Genomic DNA, 20547 nt, shown 5'->3' with positions numbered 1-20547 from the left:
ACCTTGTACTCACCGTCTCAAAAAGGAAATCAAACAATACATCAACATAATCAGTAAGTCTGAAAATAAGAAAGGCATAAAGACTAGTATTATTCTCTTTGTTTTCATGTTATTGAAATGATTTTGAGTTTGCCTAACCTGAAATGTATTTGTTTGTCATCTCCTGCACTCTATGATGTTATGTAACTTCACTTTACTGACCTCACGCTAAGTTCATCTGTAACTCCCTCACTCCATATGATGATATCATGGCTGTTAACTACAAATAGAAAAACAACAACACAAAACTAACCGGCATGCATTGTGCGGCGATCGCTGGCGATCGATTCTGCGCCTATTCATCACAACGAGCCTATTCATTTCGAACGAGCCTATTGGAAAATATCCTGCACATGCGCAGACCGCAGACCCGCTGACACCGGTAGTGACGTAAAAATGGCGTCCCTCGCTGCCCGGCTGATAACACGCTGGTTACCTACTGGACGCCGGAGCGGTTGTTTTCTCACCGTTTCCTCCAGACATGCAGCAGTATGTTCGGCGACAATATCGCAGACACACCGGGGAGGGGTAGCGGTCAACCGCAGCTCCGGGATACACGGAAATGTCGTGACATTGAGAGGAGTAACCGGTAAGATAGCTAACGCTAATTGTTAGCATCCTAGAAGCATAACCTCCAAGAGTTTCTTACATCAGTAGTCCTCCGTCACTATTTGTAACGCCAACCATCTCTTTAAATGTAGAGAGCGTTGTCTACCAGCTTTGTGGTGTGTACAGTTAAGAGTGTACAGCTAGCTAAAGCTAGCACAGTCCTGCAAGGTTAGTTAGCATTGGTGATGTAACTGTGAGTAATTATTACATATACAGTATACAGGTATATCGGTAGTAGCTTAATGGTGACATCAGTACCAGTATGGTCATAACAGTACCAGTATGGTTACATCAGTACCAGTAGGGTGATAACAGTAACAGTATGGTGACATCAGTAACAGTATGGTGACATCAGTAACAGTATGGCCATAACACTACCAGTAGGGTGATAACAGTAACAGTATGGTGACATCAGTTCCAGTATGGTGACATCAGTTCCAGTATGGCCATAACAGTAACAGTATGGTGGCAACAGTAACAGTATGGTGATGAGAGTAACAGTATGGTGATAACAATACCAGTATGGTGGCACCAATACCAATATAGTGACATCAGATTGAATGTTATAATTCATCTTTGGACAAAGAAAATGTTAAAGTGAAAACACATTTCCAAAACACCCCTCCTCATATTAAATATTGCAGATATCTCATCAGATATGGATGTGCAGCAGTATTCCTGATCATATGGTCCCTTTTGGATCCTTTCCTTTGCAGGCTGGAGGTGTCCCCATGGCATCACCCGCTGCTCCTTCCACACCAGCTGCAGGCTGACAAACAAGCAGGACTTCTATGAGGTCCTGGGCGTTTCCCGCACCGCAGCACAGAAGGACATCAAGAAGGCTTACTACCAGGTCAAAGACAGTTTTAACCCACATTGACAATCATTTTCAGGTTCATTCTTCAACGTTTATTGAATATGGACCAAACGTTAACAAACTATCTAAAAACAGTTTTGGTAAACATAAGGGTTGCACATCTCTCTGTTATAAACGATTCGATATGCATCTAGATACACAGGTTACGATTCGATTCAAAAACGATATCCTTTTATTACAGTTCGAATCGATTCCATACAGTGTAAGAACGATACGATTTGATTCTACGGTAATATTTGTTGTAGATATTTTCTAAAATAAAGAAGCCAATTCTATGAAAGTGACAGTACAATAGTTTCTTTTCAAATATGTAAAATACCACATATCCCCAAGCGTTGTGGCTGTATGGCACTGGCAAAAAAAAAAAAAAAAAAAACTAAAGTCTGGCTGAATCGTTGGATGGCGGTCGCAGGACAGTGTCGTGGACACTACCCGTGCTGCGGCCGCCTCTTGTGGTGCAAGTTGAGACACAAGCGATTGACATTCAAAGCCATCCGTGTCTCACGTGCAGTCATGGAGTGCCCAGTGTTTCCCGCAGGATTTGTTTCAGCAGTGGTGGTGTGGTCCCCGAACCCTCTAGGGGGGTCCGGGGGCATGCCCCCCCGGCCGAAATTTTTGTACCCTTTACATTGGAATGCATGAATCTGGTGCACTTTGAGAGGAGAATATGCACTTAAATCCTATTCAAACAGTCCTGTGTATTACTGTAGATGGGATTATTGGTGTTGTAACTTTGCCTTTTGTGTCTTCATTTACAGATTTTTATATTTTTGTATATAAAAATATATATGCATTGTGCATTGTGCACAGTGCATCCCTTAAGAGCTTGTACCAGCCTTTTAACCTCTGAGCCCTAAGCCATTTTTGAGATGTTTTGGTTCGCCTGGATTTATTCTCTTATTAAGATTGCATTTATCACCCTTATAATGCATAGCTGTCAAGCTATCATTTATTTGGGTCACAACCTGGACTATCAGAATATGTGTGCTGTATTGATGTCGTTTGAATGTAGGAAATTATCAATTAGACAGTAAAAAAAAAAAAAAAAAGCAAATATCTCACAATTATTTATTGATATGACACAAAAAAGGCAAATTGATTAAGCTTGTTATTGCTTATGTTGGGGTTGTAGCACGAGCAGATTTGGTTATCAACAGTTAACTATCAATATCAATATGATTATCGGTATTAATAATTATATTTAATATATTATCATGATATAATCATGAATAAACGGGGCACCACCCTGGGATCAGGGAAAAGATAACCTAAAACTGTATTCAGTCTCAATATAAAAGGTTTTATACTCACATGCCAATCATCGTGATCATTGGCATGGAAGCATAAAACAATCTAACAATTAAGAAGGGCGTGAAATTCAAGCACTAGCCTTCACAACCTGCTGTTATCCAGTGACATATACACAACAAGCACAAGAGACCGCTAGTTATAATATAATAAGATTTATTAAAATCAGTAATAATGATCACAATCAATAACACTGCAATTAACAAAGCCTTATTACCTAACTACCTAACACACAAAGCTAAGCTGAACGAAGGGAGAGACACACGTGGAGTGTGCGTATGTGTGTGCGTGCGTGTGCGTGCGTGTGCGTGTGTGTGCGTGTCGAGAGAGAGAGAGAGGGAGAGATGGCTATGGGCGGCCACCAGATGGAACTATTCCTCGCAGCGTTCAGGGGCGGAGCCACTGGCGTCCGATGGAGTAGCGAGAGAGAGAGAGAGAGATAGCCGTATGTAGCCACCAGATGTAGCTATGTCCCTAGCGTCCGCCGGGAACAGCTGGCTTAGGACACGTGTGTGCGGCGTGTATGTGTGTGTGTGTTAGCGGGTCACAAACAAAGAGAGAGAAAATGCGCGAGCGATATTCCGAGGCCCAGAAGCCGTGCTGCTATCACACGGGCTCGAGTGAATAAACTGGCGTTTATTCCGCGAGACCGGTCTTTTAACTGATAGTAGAGGCTTTCTGAGCTCGCGAATATGGCGGAGGTTAGTCGCAAACACTGTTACAGAAATCAACCCAGCTGCGTGGGTACACGATCAGTATTCAAATACAGCAGCACATGAACCAACGGACTCGGCGGTCCGAACTTAGAACACATTAACAAGAATTACAAGCATATCCTACACTATCACTTGTGTCTCTGCCCAGACTGATAGCCTCTTACTGGTATCGTTGCGTAAGACGATGACAACGTTCCGTAACGGCGGTAGTTCGTGAGTCCCCGGCGTCAGCGGGGGACGTGCTGAGTCGGCTTCGTCCAGACAAGAGCGGAGCGGGTTTCCTCTCGTTGATCAAACTCAAATAAAGAAAACAGTTGGTGTTTCCTCCTTCCACGAGCGGCGATATAATCGCGGCTTGGCGATTTAGTCAGCTTACTTCAGACAGCGTCTGGTAGCTGGAAGGCAGGAACCGGCTTGGTTCCTCTTGTTGCAGCGGTGCGCTGCAGGAGGGGGTCGCCTCCCGTTGCAACGTGGTGTTGCGCCGGTTGTAGGAAGAGACGCCAGAGTAGGAGTCGGAGTAAGAGTGAGTAAGAGAGCGTTCTCCAGGCGGCTTCGGTTTATAAAGCTCAGGCCGCTCCAGGGGACCCCCCGGGGTTCCCTGAAGATTGTCAGCCAATAGGCACCAGTTGGGTGGCGTCGCATCTCTCACCTGGGTGAGATGTGAAACTAAAATGGCGGTGTAGTTTTTAATCCCCTTTGTCCCTTTGTCCTGTTGTCCTGGCCGCATGGTGTAGTCCTAACGGTTAGGTCCCAACAGTCCCCCTTTTGGTCTGAAAGTTGAGGTGTGGGACGCAACCTTCGGAGCAACATAAGGGCCGAACCGTCCATGTATTCCTTGAAACACGTGGGAGTCCAAACAGTCTGTATATTCCATGGAAAAGAGGTTAAACAGTCATTCAGGTTAAAGTCCATAACTTGATGGAGGCAAGGTCTGGGCAGAGATTTCTACGGTCTGGGCAGAGATTTCTAACCATCTAACCTATATCAAACATCTGCTAAGACACAATTTTCACAAACATCAACATTATCATTACACTCAGGTAGTTTCAAACAGGACACACCCCAACTATGAAAACGGGACGAAGGAGGAAAAGGAAAGCGAGGAAAAGGAGAAGGGGTTAGTGGTCGTTTGGTTTACTCCTGGAGAAGATTTAAGTTAGCCATATTTACTATGTTGTGGCTCAGGGCTGTAACGCTCCATGTAGCCAGAAACAGAGGAAATGTCAGAGGCGCTGTCATTATCTGAGTTGTCATGTTTGTACACTGCTGGTTCACGTGACTGGGACAGAATTTCGGAGTAGGGCTTCCTACTACTTCTGTGTGAATGCCCATCTCGACGCAGTTGGTGGGCATGTCGGTGATGCTCAGTATCCCCACGCCGTCTCTTACCAGGCTTCTGGGGGGAGTTTAGTGATGGTTGGGTCGAGTCACGCCATAGCGCTATCGTTTTTATCAGCTTCTCGATCGGGTCGCACGGATCCCTATCTTCGTCAGTTTGGGAGTTTGTCTGATTCCAGGGGCGTGCTGGCCGCTCACCCCCTTTCGCGCTGTTATGAGGGCTCTGCTTTAAGGCGGCGGATGTTTGGGAGTTACTCTCGTTCCTTGGTTTTGTCTGATTCCTGGGGCGTGCTGGCCGCTCACCCCCTTTCGCGCTGTTATGAGGGCTATGCTTTAAGGCGGCAGACGTTTCGGACGCAGATGTGTCGAAGTTAGCGGGCTGGCTTTTAAGTTTGCGCGCTAAGTGGGTTTCCCAAGCCATCTGTGCGTAATTACGAATCTCTTGCATGGAGAGTCGATGTGTCCTGAAGTGTATGGTGGCATCGTAGCGCACACTTTCGTGTAGGTTATGCAGGAAGAGGGCCTTGAAGGCAGGCTCTTCCTCCACTCCTGGGGAGTTACGGCCCTGAGCATAGGCGGCCCTGAAGCGCCAATAGTACTCCGTGGGTGATTCCTGCTCCTCATGTACGACGGCGAGGGCACTGATCGTAGCGGCGGCGGGATCCCAGTCCCGGCTATACTCCTTCCGGAGTGCTGCACAAAGTCTAGGGTATCTGTCCTGGGTTCTGGGTGCAAGTGTTCCTATGAAACTGCGGACATGTCTGGTTGTGGTCTTCCCGACTAGTCTGAGCTTCTCCCGTGAGGAGGCATGGGGAGGTCAATCAGGAGTCTGTCTAACTCTCTCAAATATTCGTCAATATTATGGTTCGAGTTGTTGGGATCAAAATGTTGAATATCTTTAGCCATGCTCTCAAGCTCTTCAAAGCGGAAGCGCTGTGGCGTCCTTTCTGGTGAAGGCGAGACTAAGCTAGGTTGAGGAGGCGCGTCGCAAATTACAGGTTTGTTCCAAAGATAGGAAGATTTTGGAGGAGAACTTGTGTAAGTTCCACTGCTGGTTTCTTCGCTGTCTGTGTCGGAGCAATGGGAAGCTGCGTAGCCGTTACCGCTGTCTCTCAGTGGAGTTTGTCTTAAGGACTTTGTGTCCGCTGGTAACTGTTCCCATCTTCTGCATGGCGGGGGAGTCGTATTTTCACTACAAAAAGAGTGGGAGTCGGAGAAGCCTGATTCACACTGACTGGCCGAGTCGGCTGAGGGAGGACATTCTGGTTTAGACTTCGACCACCTGTTCTTGTAGGACAAAAACTGGGACTCTGTGGTGTGCAGGACATCTAAATAACGCATGGCTCTCATGTCTGCTGCTTGAGCGTCGTGGAGGCGACAAGCACTTTGCTCCTCTAGTGTTACCACTTTTTTCTCTAGGGCAGATTTACTCTGAACCAAGAGACAGGTTTGTTTGTAGAAAGTCAGTAGCAAGCATTTTAATAATGGACCCTTGGATGATGTTACTTCATCAGATCTGCTGTTCAGTAACACGTTGATCTCCTCTTGGCACTCACTGAGATTTAGTTTCTGCAAAAACTCAGAGTAGCCTGTCTGAAGGCTCTGTGCCACAGATGAGATGAACTGTTTGCAGGGGGTCTCCATTGTGTCTGGAGAGGAAGGAGGGGGGTTATGCAAATCACCTGATAAGGTGACTGGCGGTTCTCTTTTAGAGAGGTCAGCTTCACCCTCTAATGATTCTATACAGCAACTCAGACTTACTGTAGGCTGCTTACTTAATTCTTTGCCAAAGGCACGCTAACTGAAATGCACGGCAGGAACAGTTAGGGAATTATTTTGAAATTTTAACTCGAGCTAGAACCCGTGGTGGAAATAGCAAGGTACAATTTCAACGTTCACAGGGTCGGTGCACTCTGTGGCTCTATTCTCTGCTCTACTTCTAGTAAAGGGAGAATACGGTGGCTTTACTTGTTCGGTGCTAATCGCAAGAAAAAAGAATGTATTTGTTGTTATACTGATGTGGGTGCACAGGTGAGCTGCGTCGACCTGTGACTTACAATGGAAATGTTAGTACTCTTCTACAGCCTGTGGACTGTCAATGAGGTGTCTCTAGCACCTCTGGTGAGTAATAACAGTGTTATAACGCGTCTTAGTATCCCTAACCCTGTGTTTGTTAGTATTGTTGTCAAACAATAAATGGCTAATCACAACATGCATATGCAACCCTCAACTGTATTTGCTTGGCAAATAGTAACAGGGAGCAAACAAATCGATCCTTGAACATCGATTTCTAAACAATGATATCAATAACTTGTAGCAGGAGCAGATTTGGTTATCAACAGTTAACTATCAATATCAATATGATTATCGGTATTAATAATTATATTTAATATATTATCATGATATAATCATGAATAAACGGGGCACCACCCTGGGATCAGGGAAAAGATAACCTAAAACTGTATTCAGTCTCAATATAAAAGGTTTTATACTCACATGCCAATCATCGTGATCATTGGCATGGAAGCATAACACAATCTAACAATTAAGAAGGGCGTGAAATTCAAGCACTAGCCTTCACAACCTGCTGTTATCCAGTGACATATACACAACAAGCACAAGAGACCGCTAGTTATAATATAATAAGATTTATTAAAATCAGTAATAATGATCACAATCAATAACACTGCAATTAACAAAGCCTTATTACCTAACTACCTAACACACAAAGCTAAGCTGAACGAAGGGAGAGACACACGTGGAGTGTGTGTGTGTGCGTATGTGTGTGCGTGCGTGTGCGTGTGTGTGCGTGTCGAGAGAGAGAGAGAGAGAGAGAGAGAGAGGGAGAGATGGCTATGGGCGGCCACCAGATGGAACTATTCCTCGCAGCGTTCAGGGGCAGAGCCACTGGCGTCCGATGGAGTAGCGAGAGAGAGAGAGAGAGAGAGAGAGAGAGAGAGAGAGAGAGAGAGAGATAGTCGTATGTAGCCACCAGATGTAGCTATGTCCCTAGCGTCCGCCGGGAACAGCTGGCTTAGGACACGTGTGTGCGGCGTGTATGTGTGTGTGTGTTAGCGGGTCACAAACAAAGAGAGAGAAAATGCGCGAGCGATATTCCGAGGCCCAGAAGCCGTACTGCTATCACACGGGCTCGAGTGAATAAACTGGCGTTTATTCCGCGAGACCGGTCTTTTAACTGATAGTAGAGGCTTTCTGAGCTCGCGAATATGGCGGAGGTTAGTCGCAAACACTGTTACAGAAATCAACCCAGCTGCGTGGGTACACGATCAGTATTCAAATACAGCAGCACATGAACCAACGGACTCGGCGGTCCGCGATCAGAACTTAGAACACATTAACAAGAATTACAAGCATATCCTACACTATCACTTGTGTCTCTGCCCAGACTGATAGCCTCTTACTGGTATCGTTGCGTAAGACGATGACAACGTTCCGTAACGGCGGTAGTTCGTGAGTCCCCGGCGTCAGCGGGGGACGTGCTGAGTCGGCTTCGTCCAGACGAGAGCGGAGCGGGTTTCCTCTCGTTGATCAAACTCAAATAAAGAAAACAGTTTGTCTTTCCTCCTTCCACGAGCGGCGATATAATCGCGGCTTGGCGATTTAGTCAGCTTACTTCAGACAGCGTCTGGTAGCTGGAAGGCAGGAACCGGCTTGGTTCCTCTTGTTGCAGCGGTGCGCTGCAGGAGGGGGTCGCCTCCCGTTGCAACGTGGTGTTGCGCTGGTTGTAGGAAGAGACGCCAGAGTAGGAGTCGGAGTAAGAGTGAGTAAGAGAGCGTTCTCCAGGCGGCTTCGGTTTATAAAGCTCAGGCCGCTCCAGGGGACCCCCCGGGGTTCCCTGAAGATTGTCAGCCAATAGGCACCAGTTGGGTGGCGTCGCATCTCTCACCTGGGTGAGATGTGAAACTAAAATGGCGGTGTAGTTTTTAATCCCCTTTGTCCCTTTGTCCTGTTGTCCTGGCCGCATGGTGTAGTCCTAACGGTTAGGTCCCAACACTTAAAACACTTCTTCTTAGTCTTGGGAGTCAAAAAGTGATGAGAAAATTATAAAATAAATATAAGTTATACATAATAGAAACTATTCATGATCTTTTAAGAAGTCCTTAGGTTTTTTCCCTGCATTTATGCTAATGACCACATGCTTACAGGCGATTAGCATAAATCCCTAACTAAAATACGCGATGAAAACGGATTTTATATGGCAATAAAGAACAACATCGGATCTAACAGTATGGATTCATTTTTCAAAGTTCCCGAAAATACCTAGGCTATAAATTCCTGACTGGGTATAAGCTCCTGTAAAGGCTATGAGTGATCCCAAAAAGAGCGACAACACGCACACACACACATAGGCCTACACACACACACACAATACTAGTCTAGTATTCTAGTAGAGGAAAAACGGCACGGAGGTTGCGGTTTATAGATACAATAAAATGATTGGGCTCAGAGGGTTTTTAACACTGGTGGTCATGTAGCGACACATTTTAGCAACTTACTTTCTCTCTCTCTCTGTCTTTCTCTCTCTCTCTCTCTCTCTGTCTGTCTCACTCTTTCCTTCTTTCTTCGATCTTCCGCTTCACTCGCTACTGCTAGAATCAATGTAACTTTGCAACCGTGTAGGGTAGCCTACTGCCAACAACTGCCACACTCGCTGTGTATTTTTCTTCTTTGATGTTGGTTACGTGACGATGTGCCGCGTGCTGCGCAATTGACGTTACGCGCTGTACATTTTCTAAAAGGAGCTACGTAATTAAAGGATTTTTATTGCAGCGGCGGAGAAAATTCAGCAGCGGCGCGTGGGGGAAACACTGGTGCCTGCGGTCACATGGCAGCGTCACAGCCGCCTACCTGTGCTGCGGCCGCCTCTCCACCTCCAACTCCTCCATGTTCCGTGTTGTCCCTTGTTTATAACTCATACCAGCTAGGCAGCTGCGGCGTTTCGCAGGCAGCTTCAGCTCTCGAGTTGTTTTAGAGTCGCTGGTGTAATGCCACCCATAGATATGATGCCGCCGACCGCTTCAAAGTCTCATGATCCCCGATCCATGACTCTATAACCGATTCATCTAGGAATAATCGATTGAGGAGGCTGCTACCGATGCAGCCGTATCTCTCACTTGTTGAACCGAATATCCGGTCGCATCAGTTTATCGTTCACAAACCTAGTAAACATGATAGAGGTTAATGTCAGCTGGGTGGCCCAGTATTGGAAATCCTACCTGCCCTCATCTTTCTTCCTGTGTTTCCATTTTCCCCAGTTGGCGAAAAAGTACCACCCAGACACCAACCCAGAAGATCCAGAGGCCAAAGAAAAGTTTGCCAAGCTGGCTGAAGCCTATGAGGTACAAAATCATGTGACCCTTCGCTAAACCCCAACCCCATTCCCCGCTGCAATCGTAAAAAAAACTAAGTGTGTTTAATGACGTGGTAAAATTACTGGTGTACTTTTTTTTTTTACTCTAAAAGCTCTCTTTCTGTAGGGTTATTTTATTTTGTTCCCTGTTACAATCGTTAAAAAGACATTCAGTACACCTTCAGTATCTAGCGTAGCATAGACGTGCTAATGCTAGTTAATGATGTGTAGTATATTCTGCAAACGTTAAATCCACAGGTTTATGTTTAAGTAGAAACGTATCTCCTTCCAACTGAACAACGTTTAGCTCCAAATCCAGAAAACCAGCTGGGAAAATGAAGAAACCAGTACATGAGAGTTCCTGGAGCAGAGCTGGGTCGTTGTTGGATGCTGGTCAGAGCTGGATGATGCTCTGCTATGATTGTTCAGACTGCTTGTCTGGTCTTTGACTTGTTGAACGGTCTAAAAGAGAGATAGTTTAGTTCCCTTAAAAGAGATGTCAAAGTGTGGTGTTAGTAATTAATTATGAGCGGCATCACCAAACCCAAAACGTCATCATGGTCGTTTTTGTGTGAAGGTGCTGAGTGACGAGGTGAAGAGGAAGCAGTATGACACTTACGGAGCGGCGGGCTTCGACCCGAGCCGTGCTGGGGCGGCAGGCCAACAGCAGTACTACAGGGCTGGGGGAGCCAACATAGACCCCGAGGAGCTCTTCAGGAAGATCTTTGGAGAGTTTACTGGAGGAATGGGCTTCGGAGACATCAACAACGTGTTTCAACAAAGGCCCGAGGTAAACCATAACTTTACATATGCAGGTGTAGAGACACGGCCAGTCGCGTCTCTCATTTTTCATAACCAGTGTATCATTACAATCACAGCACAGACCAGTTAGCATCACAAACTGGGGAATCAGTGTTGTTGACCAGTTGTCTGGTGATATGCATGTACTTTTCTACACAGTGACAAGAGTGTGTAGATGAAGCATTAAGTTGTTCAATTTTACTAATTTAGCGGCTAGCTAGCATGCTAATTCAATGCGATAGTTACTTTCACATGTAGCTGTCGACAAATACCCAGACACGTTGGTTTTCAGCTGAAAAAAGCTGGTTTGGGTGTTGAGTTACTATCTGAATGTAACCGGTTGTCGAGGTGTGAATGTCAGCGGTTTCATCCCAAAGAATCTCTCTTTTTTTTTCCTTCCACAGTTTGTGATGGAGCTTACGTTTTCAGAGGCAGCGAAGGGTGCAAACAAGGAGCTGAGTGTGAACATCGATGACGCCTGTCCGAGGTGTGATGGGAAGGGCAATGAGCCGGGCACCAAAGTTTCTCAGTGTCACTACTGCAACGGCACTGGGATGGTGAGTTTCAGACTGAAGGGGGCAGCAGAGAGTCAGACCATTCACTTGCGGTGCTGTCTTGAAGCTCTTCAAACTTCTCCTCTCAGGACATCGTATTACTGTATGTCGCCCCTTGCAGGAGTCGGTCAACACGGGTCCTTTCCTGATGCGCACCGCCTGTCGACGCTGCGGTGGGAAGGGCTCAATCATCAACACGGCCTGTGTTCTGTGTCGAGGTTCAGGACAGACTAAGAAGAGGCAGACGGTCACCGTCCCCGTACCTGCTGGTAGGTTTTCCCTGCTGAGACACACATTCACAGGTCTGGTTCACAAACAGCAATGTGTGGATGGCAGGTCTGTAGCATTTTAAATTGTTTACAGCTGATACATGCATAATAATAATACAAACTTTTTTATATAACACATTTTGAGAAGAAGAGTTTACATAGCCAAGTAAAAGCAACATATTGCAACAAAAAGCCAAATGAGATCAAACAAAAGAGACAAATCTAAGCGGTTCACTGAAGGTTTTTCCATGTTCCAACTCCATCACCAGAAAGAATAATGCCTTGAAGATCTTTTTCATGACTTGGAGAATTGCTTTCTGAAAAAATATTTCAATGGATGGAAATCTGCCGTGCAGTTATGGCTGGAGTGCCAGCGACCTATGGTTGCAAAGAGTTTTCATGTTTAGATTGTCACGTGTTAATCCCACGCAGACAGGTATTTTCCACAAAAGTGGACCTCATGTGTATGGAAGATTAATTTTAAGTTCCATGTTCTGTCAACTATTATCCCATTACTTTTCCTGATGTTATAGATTTTTGCCGTGGCATCGTATTCAGGCAGGGTATCGTATCTCAAGTTTGATATCCTGACAACGCTAGACAACAGATATTTAAAGCACTAATAGAAGCATATTCATAAAGCTCAATAGAAGCTTTGAAAGTTAATAAAGAAAGAAGTACAGCGCAGTGAGATGGTCAGTATATCTAAACATGGTGCCAAATTATGAGTCTATGTAAATCCGCTTTGACTTCTGTTGGCTTTGTTAAATAATGACATACATGTTGGCAAAAACAATATATTATTCAACCCTTTTCTTACAGGAGTGGAAAATGGTCAGACAGTTCGTATGTCAGTAGGGAGAAATGAAATCCTCATAACCTTCAGGGTGAGCTTGTTTTGTTTTTTAGTAATTTAAAGCATCATTGAATGATAGTTACCTGCTGGAGTCTGATGTGTGTATCTAACGTCTCGGTGCAGGTCCAGAGAAGTCCAGTGTTCAGGCGCGATGGAGTGGACATCCACTCAGACGTGTTCATCTCTGTAGCTCAGGCCATCCTGGGGGGCACGGCCACAGCACCAGGCCTCTACCAAACCATCACTATCATGGTAAGTTAGATGGGGATCGTCTCGTCTCATTTAGGAAAAGTCTATTTTTCATATGGAGCATCACAGACCTGGAACACGATCACAGACCTGGAACACGATCCCAGGCGTCGAGTCTGACTCTGGCAGCCCCTTCTCCCAGTAGACGGGTCTGACCTCTCCACAGTATATCACATCTCCAGGATCGGGGAAAAAGCTCTGGCTCGTTTGTATTTCTTTCAACCAATCACAATGGTCGTGGGCGGTCCTAAGTTTCGGAAGTTGCTGTGGTGCTGCAGCAAAATAGTGTCGGGAGGAAACTTGTTTGGATGGAACGGAGAGCCTTGTCATTAACATGTCTGATTCCCCACAAAAGAAAACTCTGTGTGACGTTGATTAAAACAAAAGAAAAACAGAATTTGATGGTCGGTGACCCCTGACTTCCTTCCTGGGTGTTGATCCCGAGCCTTCACTTCCTGTCATCTAGACTACCAAGCGTCATATGGGTTCATCATAAGGTCAACCATTATCTCATTTACCAAACAGCTACGGTAGCACATAAGCTGCTGGCTTGGTCTGCATTACTTTAACATTTGAACTTCACTGTTTTTAACTGGCCCTTTTATTTAGCATATGCTAATTGCTAACATGCTGGCAGCTGTTATGATTATGGATAGATTAGTGTTGTATAGGTCTGTTACAGTGAAAAATAAAACAATCAATTTCAATTTAAGTTGCATGTAAATGTCTGCTGGTGATAAACAATTAGCATAAGCAATTCACAGGCTAATTGAACGGTAGCTAGGTTCCAACCAGTAGAAAGCAGTCGAATATTATAGCAAAATATGTAGAATTCAAATACTTTGTATTTAAACTTCTTAAAGATTTGGACCTGAATCAATCAGCAACACTTCTATATACACACATACATTAGATTTCTGTTGGGAAAATCCATTCATAAGGATTCGATTCATAATCAATTTCCTTTCATTCGATATTCCTGAATGAAAGTATTTTCTAAGTAGTTTTTTTTTTTTTATCATATTTAGTCACCTCATCATTTTTTTTTTTTTTTTTTTTTTCATTTTTTGATTGATTAACTTTGATCCACTTTAAGGGTTAGTTTGATCTTGTTCAAAGAAAACCATACTTATTTTGTCTAGTTTTTAGTCAATGTAGACTGTTTGTCATCAGATTTTATTGAACAGCCAGAATATGGTATGTGGATAGTATCGCGTGTTGATATCTTCTCAGTTCTTGTTTAACAATCGTCATGAAGTCTAAGTCCCGGAGGAAAAGGTCGTTGTATGGCGTTATATTTGTGCCACATTTATGAAGGAGCAATATGAGATTTTGAGCGCAGACAAATATATTTTGCGAGCACAGAAATTATATTTTGAAGTGAAATGATACGCGAGCAAAACATAATGTCATTTGAGCAGGCAAAAATATATTACTCTCCCTCAGTTTTACTCTCTCAAACTCTTGCAGACCGCTGCACGCGCGCTCTCAATCTGTCCCTTCTGTGCGCGCTCAACTTTGTCTGTACGCTCGCTCAACTTGGCACAGCGTTACAAATGTGCCACAATAGCAACCAATCAGAGACTTGGAGAAGCTCAATTCTGATTGGCTGTTTCGTCTCAAATCACAACGCTTCCATAACACACCGAACGAGTGGGATTTTAGATTTCCAGCCGGCAGAATGGCAGAATCAAATGGTGAAAACAATAATACGCCACAACGTCAGGTGAGTTATGTCTTCCAACAGTTAGACGACCTGAGCATGAAGATTGAAACGTGTGTAACAGGCCCATCCTGTCTCAAAAAGAAAAACTAGTACACGTTTCCTGGAGGATCTATTGTTCTGAATAAAACTAGAAAAAGGGATCACATCAGTGGCGCCGGAATGGTTTCAGCGGTGGGGGGTCCAAAATGATGTAATAAAACTGAAAGCAGAATGGCAGAATCAAATGGTGAAAACAATAATACGCCACAACGTCAGGTGAGTTATGAATTTCTAGCCATTCTGCCGGCTGGAAATCTAAAATCCCACTCATTCGGTGTGTTATGGAAGCGTTGTGATTGGAGACAGCCAATCAGAATTGAGCTTCTCCAAGTCTCTGATTGGCTGCTATTGTGGCACATTTGTAACGCTGTGCCAAGTTGAGCGAGCGTACAGACAAAGTTGAGCGTGCACAGAAGGGACAGATTGAGAGCCCGCGTGCAGCGGTCTGCAGCGCAGCGAGCAAGAGTTTGAGAGAGGGCATGAGTAAAACTGAGTGAGAGTAATTTATTTTTGCCTGCTCAAATGACATTATGTTTTGCTCGCGTATCATTTCTCTTCAAAATATAATTTCTGTGCTCGCAAAATATATTTTTCTGCGCTCAAAATCTCACATTGCTCCTTCATAAATGTGGCACAAATATAACGCCATATCGTTGAAGAATATTTAGTCATAGTCTTGGTTTCTAGGTGTAAAAAAACAAATAATCAAATACTTAATTTAACTGCAATTGAAGTACTGGTTCTAACATCTATGGATCTATGATGCTTCTACCAGTGTTTCCTTCAACAGAGTTTCAGAAGGATTTCTGTCTTCTGTGTTTTCAGATCCCTGCCAGCTGCCAGGCTGATCAGCTGATCCGGCTGCAGGGGAAAGGCATCCGGAGGATGAACAGCTACAGCTATGGGGATCACTACGTACACATCAAGATCAGAGTGCCAAAGTAAGTACTATCTTATCTTACGTACTTTACTTAGTTAGGAGTAGATCACCCATAGATCTTGTCATCATTAAACTGCGGCTCTTCTTCCTGCAGGAAGTTGTCCCGTCGGCAGCGCTCTCTCTTACTAACTTACGCTGAAGACGAGACGGACGTCCCGGGGACGGTCAACGGGGTCGAGCCTTCTGCAGGTCGGTGTTCAGAGTTCAACGGTAAAGACATCGCAGGGAGGTCAGTGCTTCACTGATGCAGTGTGTGTTTGTGTCCAGGAGGGGGCAGCAGGAACCAAGACCCTGGTGTGAAGGGAACCAGCTCAGAGGATAGACGGGACCAGCAGCAGAAGGACGAGGGAGGCTTCTTCTCTAAACTCAAGAAAATGTTCAGCTGACACTCAAGCTGCAGGTCGGAGCTTCAGACAGACACACAAACCTTCTGTCTGAGTCATAGGACTCAATGAGACAGAAGCATGCAACATGCAGTCTGATTTATTTATTTTCATAAATTTGCCACTTTAGTCTCAGAGAACTGTATACTTTATTTCAGCTGTTCCCACCCTTTGCTGCTCCCGTCGCCTAGCAACCAGCTGCGGTTGACAAGAGAGAGCATTAGACGAGGTTACTAATTTAATATGATTAAAATGGAGCCCGAGTTGATTTCGTCTTCTTTTTATTTTATACTATGATGGAGGATGTGCTTCATAATATATTTCAAACTGAGAGATTGTATTCTGCTGCATCTCCTGCTCTATCTGCTCGTAGACGCCATGTTTGTTAACGGTCAATCGTCACCGGCATGCAATGAATCTTGGTATACTTGGAACCGTGACGGATCCATCAGTTCAGGATCCATCAGTTCACGATCCATCAGTTCACGATCCCCTCAGTTCACGATCCCATCAGTTCATGATCCATCAGTTCAGGATCCCATCAGTTCAGGATCCATCAGTTCAGGATCCATCAGTTCAGGATCCCATCAGTTCAGGATCCATCAGTTCAGGATCCATCAGTTCAGGATCCCATCAGTTCAGGATCCCATCAGTTCAGGATCCATCAGTTCAGGATCCATCAGTTCAGGATCCCATCAGTTCAGGATCCCATCAGTTCAGGATCCATCAGTTCAGGATCCCATCAGTTCACGATCCCATCAGTTCAGGATCCATCAGTTCAGGATCCCATCAGTTCAGGATCCCATCAGTTCAGGATCCATCAGTTCAGGATCCCATCAGTTCAGGATCCATCAGTTCAGGATCCCATCAGTTCAGGATCCATCAGCTCAGGAACAGGCTTCCTTTGTTGTACATATTTATCTCAGAGCGGGTTTATTTATCTTGGGGAGTCTTGATCTCAGTGTTTTTAAACGCAGGCTTTTTGTCAGTTAGACGTCAACTGGCTGTCTTCTCTCTGCAGGAAGAAAAGCAGCGTTAACGTGGTAAAGAAGAGAAGTCATCCAGCGGCTGGGCCTCCACACTTTCTCGTGGACTGGGGGAGGAGTTTGGGCTGACACAGTCACATGTTGAGGTTGGGCTTATTGACCGGTCCACCCACAGACAGGTGCTGAGCTGGGAAACAAGAAAGCGACTGCGAGGACGTTTGTGTTGCAGCTCTCCTCCCTGATTACCTGTTGTTGTACCACCGATGTTTAACCAGGCAGCGTTTCAATGTTGGTCAGCTTCATAGTCAGTCCTCTTTAAAACACACACTTCATTATGCCAATGCTTCTCTTCCTTGAGCTAAAATGTGAGGACCAAGGAGCCGTTTTTCCTCCGAGCTCCTCAGAAGCCTCCACGTGTCCTCACAGTGGGATTGGAAGATCCTCCATGATGGCGGAGGACGCCAGGAAGCAAAAGTTAGCGCAATAAAAGGCAACCTGGGATTTTATGACGGATCACAAACACTCACAATAAGTTAATTGGGGTGAATTTCCATTATCGGGATAACCGTAAATATGACTTGAACAAGCCGTCTAGCTGCTATCATGGTAGAGAACCGTAAGTGTCAGAATGATGTACCCTGCAAAGAAACCTGATGATTTATTATCACCTTATTTAAGATTATTTTATTGTTTTTCCTCAAAGAATGTTCACTTAAAACTATGTGCATCTTATCTGTGACCCAATAAAAATATATTTTTTAACTGTGTGTGTGTGTGTGTGTGTGTGTGTGTGTGTGTGTGTGTGTGTGTGTGTGTGTGTGTGTGTGTGTGTGTGTGTGTGTGTGTGTGTGTGTGTGTGTGTGTGTGTGTGTGTGTGTGTGTGTGTGTGTGTGTGTGTGTGTGTGTGTGTGTGTGTGTGTGTGTGTGTGTGTGTGTGTGTGTGTGTGTGTGTGTGTGTGTGTGTGTGTGTGTGTGTGTGTGTGTGTGTGTGTGTGTGTGTGTGTGTGTGTGTGTGTGTGTGTGTGTGTGTGTGTGTGTGTGTGTGTGTGTGTGTGTGTGTGTGTGTGTGTGTGTGTGTGTGTGTGTGTGTGTGTGTGTGTGTGTGTGTGTGTGTGTGTGTGTGTGTGTGTGTGTGTGTGTGTGTGTGTGTGTGTGTGTGTGTGTGTGTGTGTGTGTGAGTGAGTGAGTGAGTGTGAGTGACCCCCCTTGTTTTCATGACCTTTCAGTACATTTTTATGATAACGCACCTACGACATCTGGAAAAATTAGGACATTTTTGACGTCCCAATTTTTCAGAGTGGCCCGTAGCATTGTAGGTGCACTTCATGTGCTTCCAGACAGGCAAACTAAGGGCATTTTTGTTGCCCCCATTTTTTCAAGCATTCTACGGTGCTGTAAGTCCCTCCGACATGCTCCCAGACCCCAAACTCTCATGTCCTAAAATATCACTTGGTCTGAAATTGAGTGTGCGTGTGTTTGCTCACCTTCGGTTTCGCCACCTAGTGTCTGGTTTTGGAATTTAACACGCTTTGACTGATGTCACTCTGCAGGTCCCCATATGTAACATTTGAAGAAGATTTTAACACTATAGCCTACATATTAATATGGTGAATTATTATTATTTATTATTTGAGTCAAATAAACATTTTCCTTTTTACTGCTTATCTAAGTCGTGTATTCTTATATTATTTACTTACGCTATTTTTAACCTCTGCTTTGCATTGCACAGTAGTTATATACATCTTTTTTGTTCCAGAATGTGCAGCAGACACATGTGAAAATTTAATAAATTAACCGAATGAATATCCATATGATAACATAATATCCTATTATTAATTGTTAATTATATATTGGCTTGGAACCACTGGCTTATTGCAGAGAGGGCGGGAACCTTTAGTGTACCCTTATAGCGTATTTGCTACTCCTCTTTTTTAACAACTCACATTAGGTGATCTGACCTGGATCTTAGTGTTATGTGATTGCGTCCAAAAGAGACTGTATTAATGGCTTCATCACCATCCCAAAAAGAAAAAGACTTGCACTTTGAACCATCAAAATATGCAATAAAACAGAACAACTGTAGTTCTACTTGGAGATGATGTACACACCCAGAGCCCTGTTATTACCGGTCTGGACTCCATCGGGGGGATTTATGAAGTGACATTGTAATTCAATCATCATTATAAACAAGGGTGAGTATGGTGCTTAGTGTTGATATCCAACATCCCGTTGTTTAGTAAGTTCCTTACAAAATAAAGTTTGTGAAGTGTTTCCATTAAAGGTGTTTTGCAAATGAGACCTAGTCTCGCGATCCCATACATTTGAGGAAGATGGTTGTAAGCGTCTTGCATTTCCATGGTGACGGCACAGCTATCTCAGCTGCCTACAGCTGCTGTTATTGTTTTTTTAACAAAGACAAATGCAGCTTGATTGCTGAAAGGCAAAGCCCGTGTGGCACTGGCACCAGCCACACGCATGAGGTGCTACAACAACAACGACGAACTTAGAGAAGTGATGCCGCACATAGCCTTGGTGTTAAGTTTAGGCCTGACGTTACTTCATTTATTGTGTTATCGAACAGACATGGCCAACGTTTCGACCTGGAGGTACTCATCAGGGCAAAAGAACAAAGCAAAGCGGCAGAGTTTAAATAGATGCGGGTAGCTTGTTGATGCGGTGGTTTTGTCCACACGCCAGGGTTGGTTTACGTGACTAGAGGGGACTTTTCGGCGCAGTCGGGAGTGGAGTGTGGACGCGAGCCAATCTCCTTCAACCATGCACGGAAAAGGGGAATGATGGGAAAGGTTACTATGACGTCATGCTCTTTATGGCCATAATGGATATCAAATCAAAATCTTTACATACTACTGTAACACAATAGTGATGAAATGAAACCAACAAAAATACATTTTAGCTTTTTCAACCATGAAAATGATTAATTTAGCTCATTTATATGAACTAAAATATGTTTTTAGCTCTTTTTTTAACCATGAAAATGATAAATTTAAACTCTTTGAACATTGCATATGTGTACTTTTAATCATGAACTGAATAACAGCACATTACACAAATATCTCACCTTCTTAAATTCAGAGCAATAGCTTTGGTGCACATATCCAGCAGTTTGATTTTTTACACACTTCTACACATTAACACATGTAGTGCATAACCAAATAGACATGCTCCAAATGTAAACAATGTAACACGACCAAAACAAATAAAAGTGCTTAGCTTCAATTCAAACCTCATATTTTCTATCAGGTGATCAGCGCAAATTATGCTGCTTTCACTCCAGCTTACTCTCAACAGACGATGATAAACACTGAGTCAGCACACAACTGAGAAAACACGCCTCATGTCACAGACAGCGGTTAACTGTTAGTTGCGCTAGCTTAGATGCTTCAACTTCAACCAAGACGCCGCCACAAGTAGTCAACTCCTGGCGCATGGGTCCTTAATCATCTCTTTCACATTGCGTGTAAGTCT

General features: G+C 44.3%; 1 protein-coding gene across 1 annotated transcript; it reads left to right on the top strand.

Moving 5' to 3' along the window:
- Positions 1 to 424: 424 nt before the first annotated feature.
- Positions 425 to 17823, top strand: LOC311011515 (dnaJ homolog subfamily A member 3, mitochondrial-like). The gene is made up of 12 exons (XM_084006517.1): positions 425 to 628; positions 1365 to 1501; positions 10164 to 10247; positions 10836 to 11048; positions 11464 to 11616; positions 11735 to 11882; positions 12705 to 12769; positions 12862 to 12990; positions 15578 to 15693; positions 15787 to 15881; positions 15960 to 16092; positions 17097 to 17823. The coding sequence occupies exons 1-11, from the start codon at positions 436 to 438 to the stop codon at positions 16076 to 16078; spliced, it is 1452 nt and encodes a 483-aa protein (XP_083862643.1). The 5' UTR covers positions 425 to 435; the 3' UTR covers positions 16079 to 16092; positions 17097 to 17823.
- The last annotated feature ends 2724 nt before the right edge of the window (positions 17824 to 20547 follow it).

The sequence above is a fragment of the Eutrigla gurnardus genome (genome assembly GCF_963514095.1).
Source record: "Eutrigla gurnardus genome assembly, chromosome: 3".
NCBI classification, from domain to species: domain Eukaryota; kingdom Metazoa; phylum Chordata; class Actinopteri; order Perciformes; family Triglidae; genus Eutrigla; species Eutrigla gurnardus.
This window is presented reverse-complemented; position numbering and strand designations above follow the sequence as displayed.

Excerpts from the sequence above, each read along its gene's own strand:
- LOC311011515 (XM_084006517.1), top strand. The coding sequence starts at position 436 with ATGGCGTCCCTCGCTGCCCGGCTGATAACACGCTGGTTACCTACTGGA. Across the intron at positions 11,049-11,463 it reads TGTTTCAACAAAGGCCCGAG|TTTGTGATGGAGCTTACGTT; the intron begins GTAAACCATAAC and ends TTCCTTCCACAG. Across the intron at positions 11,617-11,734 it reads ACTGCAACGGCACTGGGATG|GAGTCGGTCAACACGGGTCC; the intron begins GTGAGTTTCAGA and ends CGCCCCTTGCAG.